The following is a 22,305-nucleotide window of genomic DNA, read 5'->3' on the forward strand; positions in this document are numbered from 1 at the left end:
GACACAAAACAAAGTGAAAAAATATATTTAAGATTATTCTTTTTAGTGTACAGAATTCATGGCAAATGCTGCACTATCTAGTTGCATAAATAAATATATTTATTTAACGAATATAAGATTAAATACTCATATGTTATATAAGTTATATTATAATCAATATATTATATATGCGTTGATATTATCATTGTTGTGTCAATATTATGTTAATATATAAGTACGGATTTACACTTATATGTATATAATTGCATGTTCTGTTACTATAAAATGAGGCCAAAATGTGTCAACTTGTTTCTCACAGAAACCCAAAATCCACACGAGGCTCTTTTTTCCTGTACCCTTTCACTTTGCATGTTCCCTATTCTCAATGAATGTCCTCTTCTTTCTGTAAACTATTGTACTCTTCGTTTTGCCTGATCTTGCACCCAAGCATGGCAGGCAGAGAATCCTAGAGGCCCAAGATTCTACAGTGGCTGTTTGCAAGAGGGGAAGAGGCTATGGTAACTGCCACACTGGATACACTTATGTGAGAATGAGAAAGGGAAAGTACCCTGAATGCCCGGAATGCCTCTCACGTATAAAACAGCTGGATGGGATTGCAGGATGCCTGTGTGGCCCAGAGATGGAGGGAGCAAATTATGGGCAAAAGAATTGCAACCAAATGCTGGAAAAGGAAAGATCTGCAATCATCTGTGTCTTCCGACTCTCTGGTATTTGCTTCTAACGGGCAGAATTCATTCTGCAAAGCATCAGGCACTGAACAAAAGACTCCTGCTGCTGGAGGTTGACAGGAAGTAACATCCATGAGTGTAAGAATGCAAGATCAAGACCCCTCCCACAAACAATGCCTATGATGAAGGAGAGGAGAAGAGAGATCTAAATTCAACCTTGCCCAGCACAGCCCAGTCCAAGGAAGGTAGGATTCAAGGAGATGAGCCTTGCACCACATTGTTCCCCACAAACTTCACTGAAGCACTGAACAAACTTCACCCTACTCTTTAACCAAGTTACAAAAAGAATTCCTTAATTCCTTCCTTTGCTCCTTAAAAGCTGCAGTAAGTTTACTAATCAGATCCACTAATATTATTTCAGAGCCCCTTTAATTGTTCAACCTAGATGTGCCTTTCCTTTCTAAGGATGTTAGTTAACTGGATATATAATTGTAAATGTAGAATACAGATGATAAAATATAATACATAGACTATGAATAACTATTAGTTCGTTATATTAATGAACACCTCTAAGAAACATTGAGATGATTTCCCTAAGATAAGAATGTGAGAGAAAGTGAGACTATCACATCTGTCTTATAGGATTAGGTACCACTTAGGTGTTGTTTTAGTTCTCCTGCCACTCCTTCCACCAATCCCATCTTCTTGTTGGGAATCTGACCTCCCTATTGGCTACCTCGTACCTTTAAACTGCCTGCTTTGTGACATCATTCTCCCACCAAACCCCCACCACCTGGTGGAATCTTGGGGTTTCCATGGAGTCACCTGTAAATAAATTTGGATCATCGCAAGTGACCAGTGACCAGTGACCAGTGACCGGTGACCTTCGTACTGGACACATGCACTCTTCGGCTTCAGCCACTCAGACATCCTCCAGTATCATCTCCTCATCCCTTGTATCCGGAGTTGATGTTTCCTCTTCTCTGACCATGTCTGGTAAGGAAAGAAACTTAAAAGCTTTTCATTAGATTTTATTTTTGCCCCTAAATGTAGTAGTAGATTCAAAATAGCATAGAATCATGGGAGAAAGTATTGAACTAAAACTCTGGAGACCTCACTTCAGTTTTGACTTTGGCATTTATTACCTGTGTGACTTTGGACAAGTCATTGACTCCTGAAATCTGTTTTTTCTTCATCTGTTATATGAGGATGTTAGATTGGTTGTTCTCTCTGGTCCCTTTCTTTTCTAATACTGAGTCTTAAAGGGCACCCATGTCGAAAATGAAATCAGAGGCTTGTTGAAGAGTGTTTCAACAGAAAGAGAGAAAACCTAGGTTATGTAGAAAACTAGCAACATTTACCAAGATATTTCATCTGTTAACAGTTCCTCCACTAATATTTTAACTTTAGTATTTTTAATTTAGTGCTGCTCAAAAAGTCAAATTCACGTGTTTTCTAACTAATGTAGGTGTAAAGGGAAAACAGGAAAAGAGGATGGAGGAGAGTGGGCTCTAGGGAGGCAAGTCTTGAAAGGTAAGGAAGTTTAGGATTGTTTCCCTCAGCACAGGCTACCAGGAACCAAGGAGGAGGGGAAAATATAAGAATGAAAGGAAAGAGCATAGAGGCGCTCTCAAGGGGAGAGGGTGGGGGAAGAGGTAGTTTAGGGTGGAATATTGAAGGAAACCAAAGATTTTAAATTAAAGCAGAAAGAGCATAAAATGAAATCTGCTTAGAGCAGGGCAAAACAAAGTTGTTTTTAGCTAATACTTACATTAAGAGACTAGGAAGGAAAGTAAGGCCGGAATTGGGCATCACCAGGAAAAGCAACTTACAGAAAGGTCGTACTCAGTTGTTGTTTGCTTGCTTTTTTTGTATTGCCTCTCTGAACACAGATGGCACTGAAAAGTTTTGAATGTAAACATTTTAAGAAATATGCTTTAGAAATGATGCTTCTTAAAAAAAAAAAAGAAATGATGCTTCTTATCCAAGAACTTAATAAAAGTGGGTATCTAAGGGGCTGGAGGAAACCGAATATTCAGTTTTATTTCATTCTGCTTTTTTAAGCCATGTAGGTGTTTTGCCTATTAAAAACAAGACTCAGTTTATCTAAAAATTGGTATCTCCTAGACTGAATCATAAGGACTAATTCCTTTGTGTGATAAGTAGGTTCCAAGTCAAGGCTTCCTTTCATCTTTTCAGTTACTTTCTTCCCAACATGGAGCACACATCTGTTTTCATAGCTCAGCAACCTAAGAAGAAAAGTCAAGCCCCACATCCCTAATTCCACATTTATCTAAAACAATTTTATAGAGTCCTTTGGGTTTTCTTACATTAAACATTTTTGTCTGTTTGTTTGATTTCAGCGATGGTGTTTTTTTATAGGCTTTGGGGATGACATTTTCCTGAATGCTGAAGATGATTAAAATATATTTTTAGATAAATAGAAAAACCTTCATGATGCTTTTTAAATGTTCTTCCTTTTGTTATATGATTATATTGAAATATACATTTATATTAGACTTAGTATCTGTTACTTGCTGGGTAATATTTGGGAAAATGGGACTGAGTGCAGTAACAATTCCTTTACACTTATTTTCCTCTCTGCTTTGTACCAGATTTCATTGTAATACTTGTCTACAAAAGTTGTGGCTACCTGTTCATTCACATTTATGGCATTTGCTGCTTGTTATGCAGTTTTTACTGATCTATCCTTGTCTGTATGTCCTGGTTGGGAATTCATTCAAAATCACCTTCTGTTGTTGTGGGCTCCATTTTGTTTAGTAGTATTCAGCAAAATTGGGTAGGCAATATTCACTTCTGTAATATTGTATGTATGATAAAGAACTTGTTATATCAGTAAACTTTTTATGCCTTGATGCTTGCTACATATCCCAGTTTTCATTAATATCTATATATTTCTTCTTAGTTCTGTAATGTGTGTTTTTCATGATTTTTCTGTCTTTTCAGAACATATCTTCCTTCATATAAATCATATGTAATGTATCACTTTTATTCATTTGCGAATTATTACTACTACCATTGTTGTTGTTACTATTACAACCACTTTATAGATGAGTAAACTGAAGCACAGAGACAGCTTAAATAACTTGATTCTATCAAAAAGCACTTTTTGAGAAACTTAGTTTCAGGTAGTCATTATGAGGTAGGATCAGAAACCAGGCTTAAGAAGAATGACCCTTAAAAAAAAAAAAAGGTTTTATTTTTAAGTAATCTCTATACCCAACATGGAGCTCAAACTCACAACCCCGAGATCAAGAGTCACATGCTCCTCTGACTGAGCCAACCAGGAGTCCCACGAATGACCCTTTGAATTTACCAGCTGGACTGAGCTGTATGCGAACTGCACAAGCAAAACAAGACCCTGAAGATTACAATGGTAATAGCTGTATCAGTTTCTAACGGGGGAGGAATCTACATTCATTGTATTTCTCCTGGTTTCCGGCAGCATAATGCTCAGAGTAGGGTCCTGGCAAGGATGTCACGATTATTAGTTTTTATAACCTGGTAATGAGACCTAACATAATGGGAGAACTTGAACAAGTCAGTCTGACCTCCCTGGCCTCAGTTTCCTCACTCGTGAAATGAGAATATAGAACAGAGGTTCTCTAAGGACCTCCGAAGATGGAAGTGCTTCACTTCTAGGAAACAGTATGTGAGTGGATAACACTTCTAGGAAACAGTATGTGAGCTGGTGTAGGCTCAAGGGAAAGACAGGGCAGGGAGAAGGTTGCTTCTTGCTTATGGAATGATGTACGAAGCACACCACCTGGGTCTTCCACACATCTGTGCCCAAGTTGGGAGCACAGGCAGTTAATATAGAAGGGTACCTACCAAGCTACTTCAGCCCTTACAACCATCTTAAATGGTTTGATTTTTGGTATCTCAGCAACTATTGGTATTAGAGGCTTCTTGGTAGCAACAACTTTAAGATAATGTGTTTCCTCAAACATAGTGAGAATTGATCCATCTCCCTGATTCTTCATAACCCTCTTGTTCCCTACAGAAAATTTCCAAAATCCATCTTTACTTGGAACTCCAAACTCTCTGCAGCTCTCTCTCCCTGTGGTGAGCAATGCAGCTTCCCTAGCAGGAAGTGTCTACAGCTTCTCCAGAGTCTCTGCTCCAGCAGTCAGTTCGGCATGGCTACTGCCATCAGCTTCTGGCACTTCTTTCCAGCCACTCATGGGTAGTGCCTACCTTTACCAACATTCCAGTACAACTATGTTGTCTGGAGTTACTGCCCAGAGCCAGATCTCCACTTCAGCTGCTTCCTATCCAGGTATTTTTGAGTGGGATAGCACAGGGAGCACTGAAAAGAAGTCATCTTCACTTGGAGACTTCACTGTGACTGTCACTGACCAGGACACGGCTGTTTCTTCCATATCTATGGCAGCCCAGTATGATAAAACTTCAGAGGCCAATAACATGGTCCCTCTGTATCCATCACTTTCTGCCAGCCTTGTTCAGGGAACACCATCTCAGATTCCAAATCGGGGACACAGCCTATCACTTCCCTACCAGGAAGGAAGCCAGGTATATTACTATAATCAAGGCACACTGGGACCTCTACTGTCTGGAGAACTTGGTCCCTACCTGCAGTCCTATGGCTCTGTGTCATACATGGGAAGTAAGGCCTCTGCCCCCCAACCAGAAATGGTCATGGTACTAAAGGAGGTTCAGCCCACAAATGTCCCACCACCAGCCTCCACCTCTGGAATCTACTACTCTGTATCTGCTCAACCCATCACAGAAACAAGTTTTCAAGGTGAGTAGAAATAGCAAGAGGGAAAGAATTAAGGTCGGCATTCAAAAACAGGGTCAAATCTTCAGCCAAGTAGTAGTGAATCCACAGAGAAGCAGAATTTAAGTCCTGAGACTTTAATAACCACTACCCTCACTCAGTGCTCTCCATTTTCAGACTCTGTATAAGAACACTAAATAGGGGTGGGAAGGTGGGACACTGAAATGGCCATCTATGCTACAGGTACAAGGACCCCAAGTGCATACACAAGGGCTACCACACTTTTCACTGCCCTAGCTGATCAGTCTCCTGTACTACCACACTGTAATGAACTCCCTTCCCTGATCTATTGCTTCAGTCTCTTTGGAAAGCATTTCGGAACTCTTATTGTGATAGTGCCAGTTTAACTTTCCCTCACTTCCTTAATTTACACCAGGATTTAAGACCTTGTGTTCCGAGATGCTGTCCAAAGCAAGCAGGCAAAGAATCTATCCTTATATATTTTATCAGAAAGAGCTCCATTCCCTCTCCTAGTCCATGGTGTGAAGTGTTCTTATTCTCTAAGGAAAGTGGGGAGAATTGCAAGGATTCTATAGGCTTTGTAGAAACATTTCATAATTTAAAAACCACTTTAGCCTCTTATTTTACTTAAACTTTGTATAAAATACAAAGAAAAGCAAGAATCAATGACATCAAATGATCACTGGTAAGAACTAGAAGTCATCTCCCATCTCCTAGCACAGGGTTCTGTCCATGATCCTTAAGAAGAGCTGGTAGAACCGCCTTGCCTATTGCTGGAAGGTGCATGATTTCTGTCTTGGTGTCTGGGGGAGCATCTCACTTACCAGGGAATGACTTCTTCCTTGATTTCTTTGTAGTGATGGAGACTTCCCTGGGGATGGAGACTTCCCTGGGATTGCAATCTCCAAGTCAGACATTTTGTCTGCCACAAACTCCAGAATTCCCCAAGTCCTGCAGTAGCAGAAATATCCAGGTACTTGAAAGCAACCCACCTCCTGAGCTTGGAGACATCTCAGTGATAGCTCCTGTCCAGAGTTCCAGTAATCTGCTGGCACTGCCTCCAGCTCCAAGCCAGGAACAAACTGAGAATAAGAATTTGAATGATACTAAAACCAAGCTTTCAAAGCCTCTGGATGCCTACCAGATCCCATTAGAAAATCAAGATCCTCCACTACTTCCTTTAGAAATTCCTGACATTCACCAGCTCCTGGCCTGCATTGATCCCCTTGGCCAAGAGGAGCAGTCTGGTTCTGAAAACACTGATCTGGGAAAAAATGGCATGAGTCTTGAGGACCAAGGGACCCTTGAAAATGGGATTGAATCTAGTGGTGGTTTCTCAGACATCACTACTCTAGTGGAGGATATTCATCTTCCCCAGCTCTTTAATTCCTTGAACGACCTTGATCAATCCAAAGGTCCCAAGGTGATCAATGCCAAAGATACCAGAATCATCAAGTTGAATGAAGTGCAAGAAAAGTCAAGTGTCATAAAGTTGTCCTCTGATCAAGCCAGGAAGAATAAACACAAAGCTGTTGAGACTATCAATGGTGTTCCCAAGACCAAAATCCAGCCAAAGGACCCAGGATGCCTGTTAGGGGGAGAAGTGGTTATTTGCAATGCTGGAGATAGTGACAGGGCTCGTGTGAATGCAGCCAAGCATTCCAACAGCAAATCTCAGAAAGCTGCATCCAGCAGGATCAGCAAAACTAAGAGCCATGGGCAGGAAAAGACCAAAAGGAGCAGAGAAAACAACCCCAAGAAAGCTGAAGAGAGTAAGCAGTCAGGGAACACAGTCAAGGCAGAAGAGAAGCCAACCATTCCCAAGATGAAGCGGAGGAGAAATCAACCTGAGCTTAGCCAAGAGACCTTTAAAAAGCCTCGAAGCTGCCTAGGCATGCACATGTTGGAGTCCGTACAGATTTTTCACGCGCTGGGGAAAAAGAGTGATAAGAAAATCAGACTCTCTTCCTCCTGGGCCCTGGGAAACTCCAGCAACCCTAAAGTTGCCCAGCCATCCCCAGTTATTAAACGATGGCTGGATGCCCCACGTGAGGGTAAAGGTCCTGAGAAAAATAAAGTCAAAGTCCAGAAACAAGACAGTGGTGCTGACACAGAATGTCCATCTCCATCCCAGTATGAGCTGCCACCTCCTGGGAAGGTCAAGTTGGTGCCTTTGCCTTTTCCAACCTTGGAGAAGCCTCAAGCTCGACCTGTTCTTCGGAGGCCACACTCTCTGGCCTCACGTCGGTCTACTGTGGCTTACCCTGCTCGGCCAGGGTCCACTAGCTCAGCTCAACCTATTGCAGTCAATTCATCCCGGCCAACCCCTGTCTCCTTGACAGGTCCTGCCAGACCAGCTCGGCCAATTTCAACCAATCCAACCCGACCAGGTTTGACCAACCCTACCCGGCCTAGTGTCCCTCACTCTGCTGCATCCAGACCTGCACCCTACAAAACGTCATCCTGCACCTCTCTCCAGCAGGAACCCATTCCTACTGCTGTGACCAAACTCCAGTCCCCACCCAAACCTCACAATCAATTTCTACTCCAAGACTTCTGCTTTCAACCTATTCCATGGAGAAAACCCAATGTTCCTGAGCCAGTAATGTCGAAGCCCATCACAAAAGAACAGAGGCCAGAGCGAGAGGCCATGAAGCGGCAGGCTCAACAAGAGCGTGAGAATGCAGCCAAATACACCTCTTTGGGGAAACTGCAGTTTTTCATTGAGAGGGAAAAAGATATGGAAATTGCTCGATACTATGGCTATGCAATATAAGAGCTGCTACGTTTGTTGGTACCACTCTGGGTACCAGCCATTTATCCATATATAGATAGATAGATATAAATTTCTCTATTTATTCAGATGTATTTTAAAACTTAATAAAACATAATAAACATAATTAATAGATGAGAAATAAAGAAGACTTTTTAGTTCTGAGATACTGTTAACTGGGGTTACTTTGGTGGGGGTCGGGATAAAAGTCTGCATGAGAAAGAACCAAAAGTTGGATGGGAGAATAAGGGAAAGGGGATAAGAAGAAAAGAGGAAGGGCCACGAAGGCTGAAAGGGGAGAGATTTTTTAGGTTTATAAAAAGCAGGAGTTGGGGAAATGGCAAAAGCAGGGTCTGAGGTTAGGGTTAAAAGAATAAATAGAATTGAAGATGACAGGAGATGAGTCAGTCTAGGCTGACCAGAATAAATGTAAAGCCTTTCGTGGAGGCTGGCCTTACATCTCATGTCCACCCTATAGTATTTTAGAAAACAAGAGATTCAAGACATACCTCCAAAATGTTTGGGTTGTCCTATCCATCTATGACTATAGCTGGGTAAGGTAAGTACAAATCATCCATCTACTGGATGGATGGCAAGGGCTCACATTTATCCTGGGGGCAGCTGATCACTGGAGCCTAGCCAAGCCAACTGCTGTAGCAGGAGGCCCCCCGAGAAGCAGGAGGCACGCCGAGAACAGGGCCTGGGATACAAATCACTGTTTATTAAACACCTACGCACCAGGCCGGTGAACGCACTACTTCAGTTAACCAACACAACGACATGCAACGCTAGTACAACTGTGCCACTTTACTAGTGAGATTCAGCAATGGGCTTAGGTCACACTGCGGGCAGAGGAACGAGGCTTCAATTGGAGGTTTATATATGCCTCCAAAGCCTTCAGTATTAGCAAGCGCCAGCAGATGGCCAACCTGGCTTTCAGATCAGAGCATCCGGAAGTCACATGGTGGTCGAGATCAAACTTCCGGAGGGACTTAAACGTTAACCAGGGGTGCCTGCCAGGTCGTCCTCCATCGACGCCGATATGCGTGCCCCTTTCTCTAAAACTGACCAACCGAAGCGCAGGAGGAAAATCAGCTGGAGGGGTCCATTCCCACAAGGTAAGAGCGGCGGGCACATGAGGGAACTCAGTAGCGCTCCAACGGCTGTAGCACGCAGGTGCCAAAGGTCTAGAGGTGCTCCTTAGGACTTGGTGGGACAGCTAGAAAGAATTGGGGGGGTAGAGAGAGTGAGGGCGTGGAGGGGGTGGGGCAGGAAAGGGAATGGAGTGGGGGGAGGGGAGGGATGGGGACAACGGAAAATCACCACGGAAAAATTGGCAATTTGCTTTTTTTTTTTTTTTTTTTGGTAATTTGCTTTTTAAAAATCATCTTGTATTGAGATATAATTAACATACCATACAATTCACCCTTTGAAACTATAAATTCAGTGTCATTAGGACATTTACAAGCATGTACAACCATCACCATTATCTAACCCATAACATTTTCATCACCCCAAAAAGAACCCCCCTGGACCATTAGCAGTCACTTCTCATTCTCTCCCCCCCTCCACTGGCAACTGGCAACCACTAATCTTTCTGTCTCTCTGAATTTGCCTTCTCTGGACATTTCATAGGTGTGAAATAGTACAATATGTGCCCTTTGACTTCTGTAATTAGCATTATGTTTTCAAAGTTCATCCATGTCCTAGTGTGTCTACTTCATTGATTTTATGACTATAATATTCTATTGCACGACTCTGCAACATTTGTGTATCCACTCATCAGTTGGTGGAGATTTGGGTTGTCTCTGCTAGTATTTTACATTTATTGAGAGTTTCTTCACTCCACTTCACAGATAATGACATAGGCTTGGAGAGTGTCAAAAGTTTGCCCAAGATTAAGAGCTAGCAATTGGGGGTGTTGGGGCTTGAACTCAGGCAGTCAGAATTCAGAGGTAATAAAGTCACATGACAGAACAAGGTACAAAAGGTATTCAATGGAAATACCCAGCTGCCCATTTCCCTGCCCCCTTAGAGACATCTACTTTTGCTACACTGTATGTGAATCCTTCTAGAGAAACCATTTGTCTCAACATGAATGTATCACAATGTATTGACTAATTTGCTCCACTGATTTAGAATGTCACTTTTAGAGCATACTAACTTCTTGTATGTATTTGTATTACTCTCTTCAGAGTTGTCCTGACTTTTTTGCCTACCTTTTATATTTGCCATTTCTCTGGAATTCTTTTTATCTTCTTTTTCATCTTTAAAAGTTTCCCACTTTTCTTATTTGTTTCTCTTAAGGCATTATCCATTATGTTCATTTACTCTTGTATTATTTTTAACTTAAGTCTTTATTTCTGATTTTTTCTTTTATTTTTAATTCTGTCCTGAGCTCTATCATCCCTCCTAATTCTGATTTATGTTGGTCTTTCATCTTTTTTTTTTATTATGGTAAAATGTACACAACACAAAATTTACCATTTTTTAGTACACAATTTAGCCATTTTTAAGTACACAATTCAGTGGCATTAAGCACATCCATGATGAGGTGAAACCATCACCACCAACCACATTTAAAATAATTATGTCAAAAAAATTGAACAGGACTCCAGAAAGGTGGAACCAGCAGCATAGTTTTTGGATGTCCCCAGCCGTCTCATGGAAATAGATAAAACAAAAACCAAAAACCATTTTCAGAGCTTTTTCATCACCCCAGACAGAAACTCTGGAGCTATTAGATAATAACTTCCCTCTCCTTCCCTCCCTCACTCCACATTCTTTCATCTTTTACGTTGTTCCTTCTAATATCTTTTAGCTTGTTGTGAATTTTTTTCAATGTTTATTTTTGAGACAGAGAAAGACAGCGTGAGTGGGGAAGGAGTAGAGAGAAACAGAGAGGGAGACACAATCTGAAGCAGGCTCCAGTCTCTGAGCTGTCAGCACAGAGCCCGGTGTGGGGCTCAAATCCGTGAACCGCAAGATCATGACCTGAACTGAAGTCGGACACTTAACTGACTGAGCCACCCAGGCACCCCATCTTTTAGCTTGTTTTGAAATAGCATGTTCCAATTTTGATCTGTTTTGTGGTCCTGTCTTTTTGGACTTGCTTTCATTTTCTGAAGGGATGCTATTCTCATTTTCTTATGCTACCTTTAGAGGCCACTTTTAGACAATAGGCTTGAGTGATGGAATGTAGAAAGGGCCCACAGTGACCACCTGGTGAAATAGAGACAAAAGGGCCCACAGTGACCTCCAACCCCTGGGCTGAATACAGACTGGCCCATCAGGTGACCCACATAAAAATATCCATAGGCCCTAACTAACATGTGGGCTACTTACAACCAAGCACAGTTAGCAAAAAGGAAAAGTTCCATATGTCTCCATACCTCCTCACCTTCCCCTTTTAAATACAGCCCCCACACACTGTCTCCTTGCAGACAGTCTCTCCTTTGCTGTCCTGCCCACTGCTCCCTTGTGATATGTTCAATACACTTCTATCACCTTTGTTCTGCCTCAGGTGAATCCTTTCACCTCCAGTGCCACCGGCTTCCACCTGGTTGTTGTCCCACATGTGGAGACCCCCCACCATTCTATTGTGTAGGACTTGATCTCAATCTCATTTCTGTTATCCGCTTTTTAAGTGAAATCAGTATTAATGCACTTTGAAAAGGAGTTGTGGTTGAGGATCACTTTCCTAACTTCACAGAATTTGTTTTTTGTTTTTTGTTTTCTCCAAATGTAGCATTCAAAAATGGATGGCTTCTTTCTGAGGTTTCCTGGCTCTGTTCCCTTCTCCAGACTTTTATCAAGACATTTCTCTGTATCTGTTGTTGCTGTGAGAAGTTTCTCCTCTGGGTGGGTCACATCTGGAAGGGAGCTCGGGCTGCTCCGTTTCAAGACAGAGGTGGGGCGGGGCAAGAGCACCCCCAGTCCTTTAGACCCCCTCTGGGGCTCCTTGTACTTCCTCACTTTGTGGGTGGACAGGACTGCACCACCAGGTCTCAGCTGCTGTTCTCAAATTGCGAGTGAGTACCTGCTGGCAGGTTGAAGTCTTCCTGCCCTCAAGGCCATCAGATGCTTCCTCCAGTCTGCGACTGCCTCTGGTGCAGACACCAGAAGCGGGCAAATCTGTGCCTGTTGATGGTACTCTTCCCCATTGTTGTGTGTAGGTCTCAGCCTGTCAGTAACCAATGTGGTTGAATCAGTCCTCTGGTTCTTACTGTGATTTCAAGATGTCCTTTAGCAGCAACCACCAGGAATGTTTGAAAAAATAGAGGTTTATTCCTTACACAGTACACCTGGGGCCACACAGTGAGGTCTCAGGTAGAGACAGAGTACTGGGACCAGGGGTTCAAATCAGGACCAGGATCAAGGGTGGGGGCCTGGGGTTTCAAGGGCTCAGTCCTTAGTGGTGAATTTAAAATAGGAGTGGATGGGCATGAAGCCTACTTAAAAAAGGGGTGCCTGGGTGGTTCAGTCAGTCAAGCGTCTGACTCTTGATCTCAGCTCAGGTTTTGATCTTAGGGCCATGAGTTCAAGCCCTGGGTTGGACTCCATGCTAAGTGTGTAGCCTCCTTAAACAAAACAGAAAACATGGGAGTGGGGATTTAAAACACAGGGAGAAAGAAAAGACAAGTGGTCCCAAAAGTCAGTTATTGAAATTGACTGAGATTTCTACGTCAAAGAAGCCTCAGTTGGGGGAAAGTGGCCTGGCTATTTATCCCATGTATGGCTAGCACTGTGTTTACTGGGGTAGCTGTCTTTGAAGTGGATGCCTCTTTGAAATGAACAGGCAATCAAAGCTTAAGTCAGGCATTAACAAAAAAGGAAAAAAGCAACTGTTAGGGCTTATGTTACACCCACCCTTTTGTTTTGGGGAGTTTCTAATTTCACGGTAAATGCTACCAGTGGGCCTTTGGTTTTGATCTATTTCCATGAAAGCCTTTGGGGAGATTCAAAAACTACGCTGCTGCCTCGTCTTTCTGAAATTCCACTCCATCATTTGGCATAACTATTTTTAATTTGGGGGTTCTGTAATTTTCAGCTCCTCAAAGGAGAGCCCAATTTGCCCTATCCTCTTTAGGATTCTGGCTCGGACAAGGCTTTCTAAGTCTCCTCTGTCTAACATGGAACCTCATGTCTGTATTTGCTCAGTCCACGTTTGGAATTAGAAGTCAAAACATGGGTGGAGGGACATTTGACCACCATGAGAGTAGAGTAAGCAGGTGGAGGGTCTGGCGGCAGGCCCTAGTTGGGAATGCACGTATTTTCCTTCCCTTTTTTCTTTCTTTTTGTATTACTTCTCTAAACATGTACAAAACGGAACCACCAGTCTGCACGCGTCCCCAGCAAAAATTGTGGTCCGTGCACTGCTTTCTTCATCTTCATTTCTGTTTCCAGAAAAAGTATAAAGAGACTTTGCGGTCTCTCTTTCCCTTCCAACTGCACATCCAGAATGTCAGCACACTCCATCTGTCTTACCTTCAAATTGTATCTAGAACTTGTCTACTTCCAACCGCTTTTCTCCATTGCCACTCAAGTCCAAGCCCCCATCATTCCCTGTCTGGATTTTGGCAGAGCCTCCTAATTCAGAGGCTCTCAAACTTTATATATTCACAGAGCCCTTGGTGTCTCACCTATAGGCTCAAAGAAATACTTAACAGTCCTATTTATTAAGTAGTTAGGTGCCAAAAAGGTAGTAAGGATTTATGCCTGTAGTAGGCTAGATAATGGCCACCCAAGCTGATCAGGTCATAATCTCTGAAACTTGTTAATATCACCACCTTATTTAGAAAAAAAGATCTTTGTGTATGTGAGTAGTTAAGGATCTTGAAGAACGCCTAGGTTTAGCGGTTCCTGAGTTCAAGCCCCACATCGGGCTCTCTGCTGTCGGTGCGGAGCCCACTTCAGATCTTCTGTCTCCCTCTCTCTGCCTCTCCTCTGCCTCGCACATGCTCTCTCTCTTGCTCTCTCAAAAAGAAACATTTTTTAAAAAGGATCTTGACATGGAGAGGTTATCCCAACTTAGCAAGGTGAATCCTAAATGCAATCACATATGTGCATTTATATATGTATGATCTCTATGCCCAATGTGGGGCTCAAATTCATGACTCTTGAGTTTAAGAGATGCATACTCCGCTGACTGAGTCAGCCAGGTGTCCTTCACGTGTGTCCTGAGAAGATTGAGGCAGAAGGAGATTTGATACAGATAGCAGAGGAAAAAGCAAGGCGACCATGGATGCAAAGATTGGAGTGTGACAGCCAACAGTCACAAGAAGCTGCAACAGGCAAGGAATGAAATCTTCCCTAAGAGCCTCTGGAAGGAGTGTAGCCCTGCTTACACCTTAATTTTGTCCCAGTGACACTCGTTTCAGACTTCCGACCTCCAAAACTGTGAAAAAATTAATTTCTGCTTTACGAGGCACCGGGTTGTGGCAATTCATTAGAGCAGCCACAGGAAAAATGCTCCAGTAACACAGCACATTGTACAATTAGACGATGCTCCAACAACCGACTATTATTCTGAAAAATAATAGCTGTAGGAGAAAAGAAAGATATTCTAATTTCACTCTTAAATAAGCACATTTACTTGCTGATGGAGGGTGCGTGACTGTTGGGCACTGCACAACATCTCAAACCTCGGAGTTAAGTCGAACACTGCCAGCCTCATCTCCTGCTCCACATTGATTTTCAAAGAGTACTGGCTTTTTATTACAGGTACTGCCGAAAACCCAGCTTCAGAAAGATATGACAGCACTGAAAGGAAAATAGCATGACCTAATGTTGAAACTGTGAACCACCCATTAGCTGGAAGCTCACATGGTGTCTGACAGATGTCAAGTATTGCTGTGAACCCTTCAAAAATTTAGAAAATCCCACTACACCCTGATGAATTTGCTGTGGCATCCTGGGGCATCCCAGAATACCTTATGAACACAGTCCATACTGGCTTCTCAGCTAGCACCCTTGCCTCTCTAAAATTTGTCAACACAGTCACCTTAATGATCCTTTCAAAACATAAGTCAGATCTTGTCTTCCTTCTGTGACAGCCCTCTCATGTCTTCCCATTTTTCTCAGAGTCAGACCCAATGTCCCCACAATGGCCTATAAGATCCAACCTACATCAGGGGTCAGCAAACATTTTCTATAAAGAGCCAGACAGTAATGTTTGTCTCAGTGGGCCAGATTGTCTCTGCCTCAGTACTCAATTCTGCGGTTGTAGCAGGAAAGCAGCCACAGAAAATATGTGAGCAAATGGGCATGGCTGTGTCCCAATAAAACTTCATTTACAAAGACGAGTCACAACATAGTTTTCTGACTCCTTTCCTACAGGACCTACTGCTATGGCACCTTTTGCTCATCTCCACTCCACTCACTCCGAGGCCTCACTGTTCCTTATGTACACCAGCAAGCTCCTGGCCCAGGGCCTTTGCACTTGCTCTTTCTTGCCTGGAATGCTTTTCTTAACCTCCAAGTCTTCACTCAAAATTTTTCAATGAGGGTTTTCCTGACTACACCATTTGAATTGCAACTGCCTCCCTGTGCTTCTCTTTTCCTTCAGTCTGTTCCATTTTCTCCCATAGCACATAGAATCTTGTAACATACAATGTAATTTACTTGTTTTTCATGATCGTTGTTTATAATCCATCACTCCCTCACCTATCACTAACGTGTAAGATCTTTGAGGGCATTGATTTCTGCTTTTTGTCTGCTTTATTCACTGATATATGTCCAAGGCCTTGAGCAATGTTTGGCACATAGTGAGTACACAGTAGATATTAGTTGATTGACTGAATGGACACTTTTCAGAGTATCAACATAGGGGCATGCGATTTTTAATCTCCCATTCAAAGTTATAGTGCCGGTTATATGGCAGTATTTTTGCAAAGAAATGTATAAACCAAATACAAAATGATAAAATCCCTCAACCTAAAGTGTCCAATTCAAATAGCCCTATAATTTTTTATGTGATTTAGCCTTAGTTGAAATTTATAATCTTCAGATTGTCAATCTTAACCTAAAACAAAAGGCTTTGGGTTATTAGGAACCAAATTATATAACTCACAGTTAACTAACAAATACGAAAGGAATAAAATATGTCTAAAATTAATCCCTTATGTATAGATTTAAGCATTAATTATAACAATACACACACATTAAAAGCCTTTTCAAGCATGCATAAAACTCATTTTCCCAACTAGACGTTTTTCTTGGCAATGAAGATACCAGTCTTCAAACAAACTATAGGTGGCGCTCCAATCCTCAGATTCAGCTTGATGTTACCAATTTTACCACAGCTGTCTTCTCAAGGAACACCACTTCATCAGGTGATTCCAACTTCAGCTCAAAAGGAACACAATTCGCATGCATGTGCAACGTTGCGTATGTTGTAATGTATAAGCGTTAAAGATCCCGGTACACTTGCTGCATTCCACCCCCCTTTTTGGGGAACACTTCTTTCTACATTCTACATCTTTTAAAAAAAAAAGTATTTACTTTTAAAATTCTGTTTGCCATTTTATATCCCCAATGGGTTCACAGCAAAAATTTTAGCTGTGAACAATTTGTCTTTAGTACACATTCCATTTCTGCTTTCAAAGCACCCCCATTCCCTAGCAATGCTCAAGGTAGGCTGCTTCAGTGTTTCAGTGCATGGAGTTCACCTAGAATCCCCTCGAGAAACTTAATCTTTTAAAGATTTTTTTTTCTCTTCTGATGGCTTTGGGCTCTCATCCATGAGGGCCTTAAAACAACAGAAACTGAGTTTTTCTTGTTGTTATTGTAGACTTGTTGCCTGACATAAGATTCACGAACATGATACATGCTCAATAAATATTTGCTCAATTAATGAAGGTGTCTAGCCTTGGAGGTTTTCTGTTCCTAGTTCTTCTTTGATGTTTATTTTTGAGAGAGAGGGATAGACAGAACATGAGCAGGGGAGGGGCAGAGAGAGAGGGAGACACAGAATCTGAAGCAGGCGTCAGGCTCTGAGCTGTCAGCCTAGAGCCCGATGCAGGGCTTGAAGCCACGAACTGCGAGATCATGACCCGAGCTGAAGTCAGACGCTCAACCGACTGAGCCACCCAGGCTCCCCTCTGCTCCTAGTCCTAACTGCCTTTTAGAGAAGACTTGGTCCCAAGAGCATAATGGCCACTGTTTTTCATTGTTAATTTCATTATAATTGGCCACCCATCCTTGTAATTAATTTTGGGGACAGTGAGACAACATTTATTTTAACAATATTTGAACATTCAGCAATCTTTCTTGAGTGTCTTCTGGGTCCCCAAGCTATTCTAGGTACTGGGATTACATGTGTGAACAATTAAAAAAAAAAAAAAAGCTCCTATCTTTCTGGAGATTATATTTTAGGGGGGAATTAAAGACAATAATCAATCCAGACCATAAAAGACCAAAGCAGACAGTGGTAAGGACTACAAAAAGAATTAAAACAAGAGTGAGTGGTAGAGGGTGACTGGGTGGCTACTTAGAGTGTGTGGTCAGAGAACATGACATGTAAATTGATAAGTGAATGTTAAGATGGAGTCAGCCAAGTGAAAATCAGAGTAAGAGCAGTCCAGGAAGAGGAAACAGCTGTGCAATGGAATGGCAGATGTTCAGACAGTGTGGTGGAGAGCAGTAAGCAAGAGGGAGAGTAGAAGATGAAGTCTGAGAGACAGCAGGGACTAAGTCACTCTATAAACCAGGGTGAGGAGTTTGGATTTTTTTAAAGTAGGTGCCACCCAGCATGGACCCCAATGTGGGGCTCAAACTCACCACCTTGAGATCAAGACCTGACCTGAGATCAAGAGTCAGATGCTTAACTGACTGAGCCACCTGAGTTTGGATTTTTAATTCCAAGTGCCATGGGAAGTAATTGGAGGGTTTTTAACCCAGGAGCAACAGAACCTGATTTTTGTTATAAAAGCGTATTAGCTGCTGCTGTAAGATTGCACTGAAGTAGGTAAGAATGGATGGCATTCCTGTATTAGTGAGATTGCCCCTCTAGGTATGTGACTCACCACAGGGGTAACAAGGAGGCAAGTGATACGTGCCTAGAGTCTTCCTTGTTTTTATCTTTCCCAGAAAGCCCATCTGGACATTTTCTCTCTACCCTGAAGCTATATATTGAGGTAAGAATTTTGCCTTTTAGGAGACTTTTGCTGCTACACAGGAATGAGCAGTTAGGAATAAACAAACAGGAAGGCAGGAGTCTGTGACACCGAACTTTGCACGAGGTCATATGGAGAATGTTATATTCAGGGAAAATGTACTGACTAGGTACATCTGGGCACCAGAAAGAACGACCACCTCACTTCCTAGTTTGGCCTTGGCCCTCCACGTGAGCTGCCGAAGCCTAATTGCTGACAGAATAGCTTGATGCTTAGCCTCCAATCTTTGGGGCAGGAGTCCTCCTCAGTTTTGCCAAGAACCAACGGAATTCTTGTAGCATTAATTTCCTGGATGCACATACAAAATCGTCCAGTTTGTAGCTTTTCCCGTTAATCAGGAATGTCATGAAGAATGTCAGATGTTCACCTTGGCCAGGGTTTACTTGCTGTTTCTGATACCTCTAAAGCCAAGAGTGCTGACCAGTTGCCCCAGAGGCCAAAAATTGGTCAATATTTACAGATTCCCTTCCTGAATGAACCAGATCCTGCTTACTACATCCTCTCAGCCATTATCTTAAGAATTGCCATCACCTGGGTATATCTCCTTTCTAATATCAAGGACAACCTGTGTGTGGTGGTTGCTGTGTTTGTGATTATGCGCACCCCTCTCTTACGTGCTTCCCATTCATGGCTTCTTAAAGGCTTCTCATCATAGTCTTAACATATAGCATGTTTGTAAACTCTGTTAACTTGTTACATTAAACATTACAAAGAAAAACCACCACTTGGAAACGGTGCTTAATGGCAGCAGCTGCCCCTGTTCCCCACCCCACCAGCTCTGCTTCTGCCTGTACTTGCACCATAACAATATCCACCTACTGGATTTGTTCACTGCTGTATCCCTAACAACCAGAACAGAAGCTGGCACATAGTAGATACTCAACAAATATTTACTGAGTGAGAGATTGAATGTGTTGGATTTTGTCCTGTGTTCGCTCCTGCCAAGAGTCCAACTGCACTGTATGCCTTCACTATGACCAGCACCCTCAGTGCCTCAATTTCTTTAGGCTCTACCCACTATGTTTACATTCTGAAAGGAAAGAGTCAGTAGAGAAAGAGTTTTGAAGACAGAATAGTGCCCTTTACAACTGTCTTCCCAGAGTTATCTTCAGAGGATCCAGGAAAATTGATAGTGGATCCTTGCACTGACATGCCTATTTAATGTTTATTATTTTTGAGAGAGAGAGAGAGAGAGAGAGAGACAGAGAGACAGAGAGCAAGCAGGGAAGGGGCAGAGAGAGAGGGAGACACAGAATCAGAAGCAGGCTCCAGGCTCTGTGCTGACAGCACAGATGCGGGGCTTGAACTCACAGACCATGAGATCATGACCTGAGCTGTAGTCAGCCGCCCAAGTGACTGAGCCACCCAGGTGCCCCAGACATGCCTATTTATGCTTTAAGGGAGAAAGAATCTGGCAAGTGCTTTCAGCCCTAAGTCTGGAAAGCCAATGACCACATAGAATCACTTTGGGAAAATCCCAGACACAGATACACAACAGAGGGCCAGAGAAATTAGAGATCCGGACACTGACCTGGTAGAAGGGCTAATACCGGTGCAGGGGCTTTAAGCTAGACTTTGAAGGATAGGTCAGGTCATCACATTAACGAACTTACAGACAGGGTCCCCAAATTTGGTGGGTAAAGTATCCTCAGAGAGCACAAAGTTTCAGAGTGGTGATATAAAAAGTCTCCTGAGAGAAAATGAATAGCAGGCTTGAAGAACCTCTTGGGAAAGAGACTGTGCATATATTCATACATACACACATCTGTATACAGAATATGCCACTGTTTGGTGTAAATAACTGGTGTGAATAACTGCCTGTCCTGGCTGTAGGGGCAGGAACTGTGTCATACAGATCTTTGTGGCTCCATTGATTTGCACAGTGACCCTTGTAAACTAAACACTTGATTTCAATAAATTGTGTTCTAACATTAAAAAGTTAGTCTTGGGGTGACTGGGTGGCTCAGTTGGTTAAGCAACCGTCTTCCCTTCCAGTCATGGTCTCACCGTTAGTGGGTTCGAGCCCTGTGAGGGGCTGTGTACTGACAGCTCAGAGCCTGGAGCCTGCTTTGGAGTCTGTGTCTCCTGCTCTCTCTGCACCACCCCCCCCCCCAAAATGAATAAACGTTAAAAAAAAAAAAAAAAGTTGATCTTAAGGTTTTTTTCTAGGCAATAGAAGCCTGATACCTCACACTATCAATTTTGTGTAGGTAGTGACAAAAGCAAGCTGAAGTTTTAAGGAGTTTTTCTTTCATGGATTTAGAAACCCTGGTCAGTTTAGCCAGGTACTTGAATCAGTAATTCCCTCCTTGAATGTTGATTTGTGAATTTGTGTGAGTGTGGTATGGGGGCTATCTGGCAGGAAACTCGATCCCAAATCATTTTAATTCTAAAAACATAAGTTAGCTTGGCCATTGGTTCCTTTAATTACTTGGCTTTCTCTTTCTTCCTTGTTGCTTTTCCTTTACCAAGATGGCCGACGTGGAGCCCTCTTCTCATTGGTCGTATTTTCGCAGGTGGCGGCTCTAGCCCCGCCCACCAGCTTGCCGCCCTGGATCCGGTGTTCCTGAGAGTATAATGAGTAGATCAGCGGGAGTGGGAGGGGCGGGCGCCGGATGTGACGTTTCCGGAAGCTCCGGGTGTCGTCCGCGGGGACAGGTGGGGAAGGGTCCTGGGAATGGGGTGGGGTTGGGCCACTGAGCTTGTTCGGACTCTGAAAGGGAACGGCCGCCGTGAGTGTGGGGCCTGCAGCCTTCTCCCCCCGCGCCCTCTGCCCGGTCCGCCGCGCGCGAGGCCACTGATGGCTTCTGTCCCAGCCAGGCCCAGTGCATCCCCGCCTGCCGCGCTCAAAAGACCCGAAAACCTTGGATAATTTTGCCCTGGGTTGGCAGCTTGGGTTTGAGGGCCTTCAAGAAGGGGGCCTCAAGCAGGTGTCAGGAGGTCCCTCTTTACTGAATACACCACCTCTGCGCATTCCTGCTACTTCCCTAGATCTCCTCCTCTCTTCCCCCTTGTTTGCGGGTGCCGCATCTCCTCTTTGGAGTGTTGCTCAGCCCTGTAGTACTGCTGGCCTCGGGAGGGGGTTCCATCCGCCTAAAGATCCTCTTCTCAAAGCTACTGAGGCGCAACAAGCATCCTCTGCTTCAGTTGGTTTTAATGGGCTCTGGACTGAGTTTACTAATGAGGCAACCTGGGAAAGTTTTAGCAGCTTTCTGAGCCTCTAAAAAGGCTTTGGGGAGATGGAATGCCTCTGCATCCTTGGTCGTCCGCACAGCTTTTGGACTACTCGTAAGGGTGTCTAGATAGGAAGCTTGGGGGAAGTGTGACCTAGAGATAGAATTGGCCAAGAGAGACCTCTTGGGGAGGGACTGGAGTGGAAAACAGAAAAGCAGTGGCTAGACAAATGAAACAAATGTGTGGATTTCTGGACAGAATCCAGGACAGAATCCTGACTGGAGGAAAAAGATCTCTGTTGGGAAGGAGCAAATTTAAGATAGAAGACAAAATGGGGCCAGTAGACTTAGGGCCTTGAATTCTAGTATATACAGTTTGTATATACCAGAACGTGCTGGCTAGGGTGTGCTGTAATTCAATGTGTAACAAATACCCAGATTCTTTTTGAAAATGATGGTAGAGTGTTATCTGATTGGAAGTTGGAATCTGATTCTAACAGCAGAGTATCGAGAAAGATTGTAGAATTACTGCGGTTTGAAACACAGGAAGGGAAAACTCTTGGGGTTTTTGTTGATTTGTTTTTTGCATTCCCAGTTACCTTTGTGCCTGTTTGTTATTTGAAGAATGCTTAGTCTTTGAAGATAGATTTGAGTAAATTGTTTTGTTTTGTTTAGATCTAAATTCCTTACCCTGATGTGATGAATGATGTTGTGGGTTGACTGGAATAGTGGT

At 43.0% G+C, this 22,305-nt stretch overlaps 3 protein-coding genes across 6 annotated transcripts in view; 2 read left to right on the top strand and 1 right to left on the bottom strand.

The window, feature by feature from the left end:
• The window catches only part of DUSP11 (dual specificity phosphatase 11), a 22,323-nt gene extending 20,929 nt beyond the window's left edge, over nt 1–1,394 (bottom strand). Inside the window, exon 1 of the mRNA XM_049651709.1 lies at nt 1,321–1,394. The gene's annotated coding sequence lies outside the window, so the exon portion shown is untranslated. The remainder of the gene's footprint in view (nt 1–1,320) is intronic.
• CA3H2orf78 (chromosome A3 C2orf78 homolog) lies at nt 162–8,365 on the top strand. Its single transcript, XM_049651706.1, has 3 exons — nt 162–1,664; nt 4,693–5,454; nt 6,309–8,365. Exons 1-3 carry the CDS (start codon nt 1,568–1,570, stop codon nt 8,225–8,227), a joined length of 2,778 nt encoding a protein of 925 aa, XP_049507663.1. The 5' UTR covers nt 162–1,567; the 3' UTR covers nt 8,228–8,365.
• Nucleotides 8,366–20,957: 12,592 nt separating this feature from the next.
• The window catches only part of STAMBP (STAM binding protein), a 46,494-nt gene continuing 45,146 nt past the window's right edge, over nt 20,958–22,305 (top strand). For 3 of the 4 annotated variants that reach the window (XR_007462256.1, XR_007462257.1, XM_049651719.1), the window contains exon 1: nt 20,958–21,057. Coding sequence is in view for 1 of the 4 variants with exons in the window: in XM_049651719.1 (XP_049507676.1) it covers nt 20,977–21,057 (81 nt within the window). In the remaining 3 variants the exon portion in view is untranslated. The other variant, XM_049651721.1, reaches the window with a different exon arrangement.

The sequence above is a fragment of the Panthera uncia genome (genome assembly GCF_023721935.1).
Source record: "Panthera uncia isolate 11264 chromosome A3 unlocalized genomic scaffold, Puncia_PCG_1.0 HiC_scaffold_11, whole genome shotgun sequence".
Lineage (NCBI taxonomy): Eukaryota > Metazoa > Chordata > Mammalia > Carnivora > Felidae > Panthera > Panthera uncia.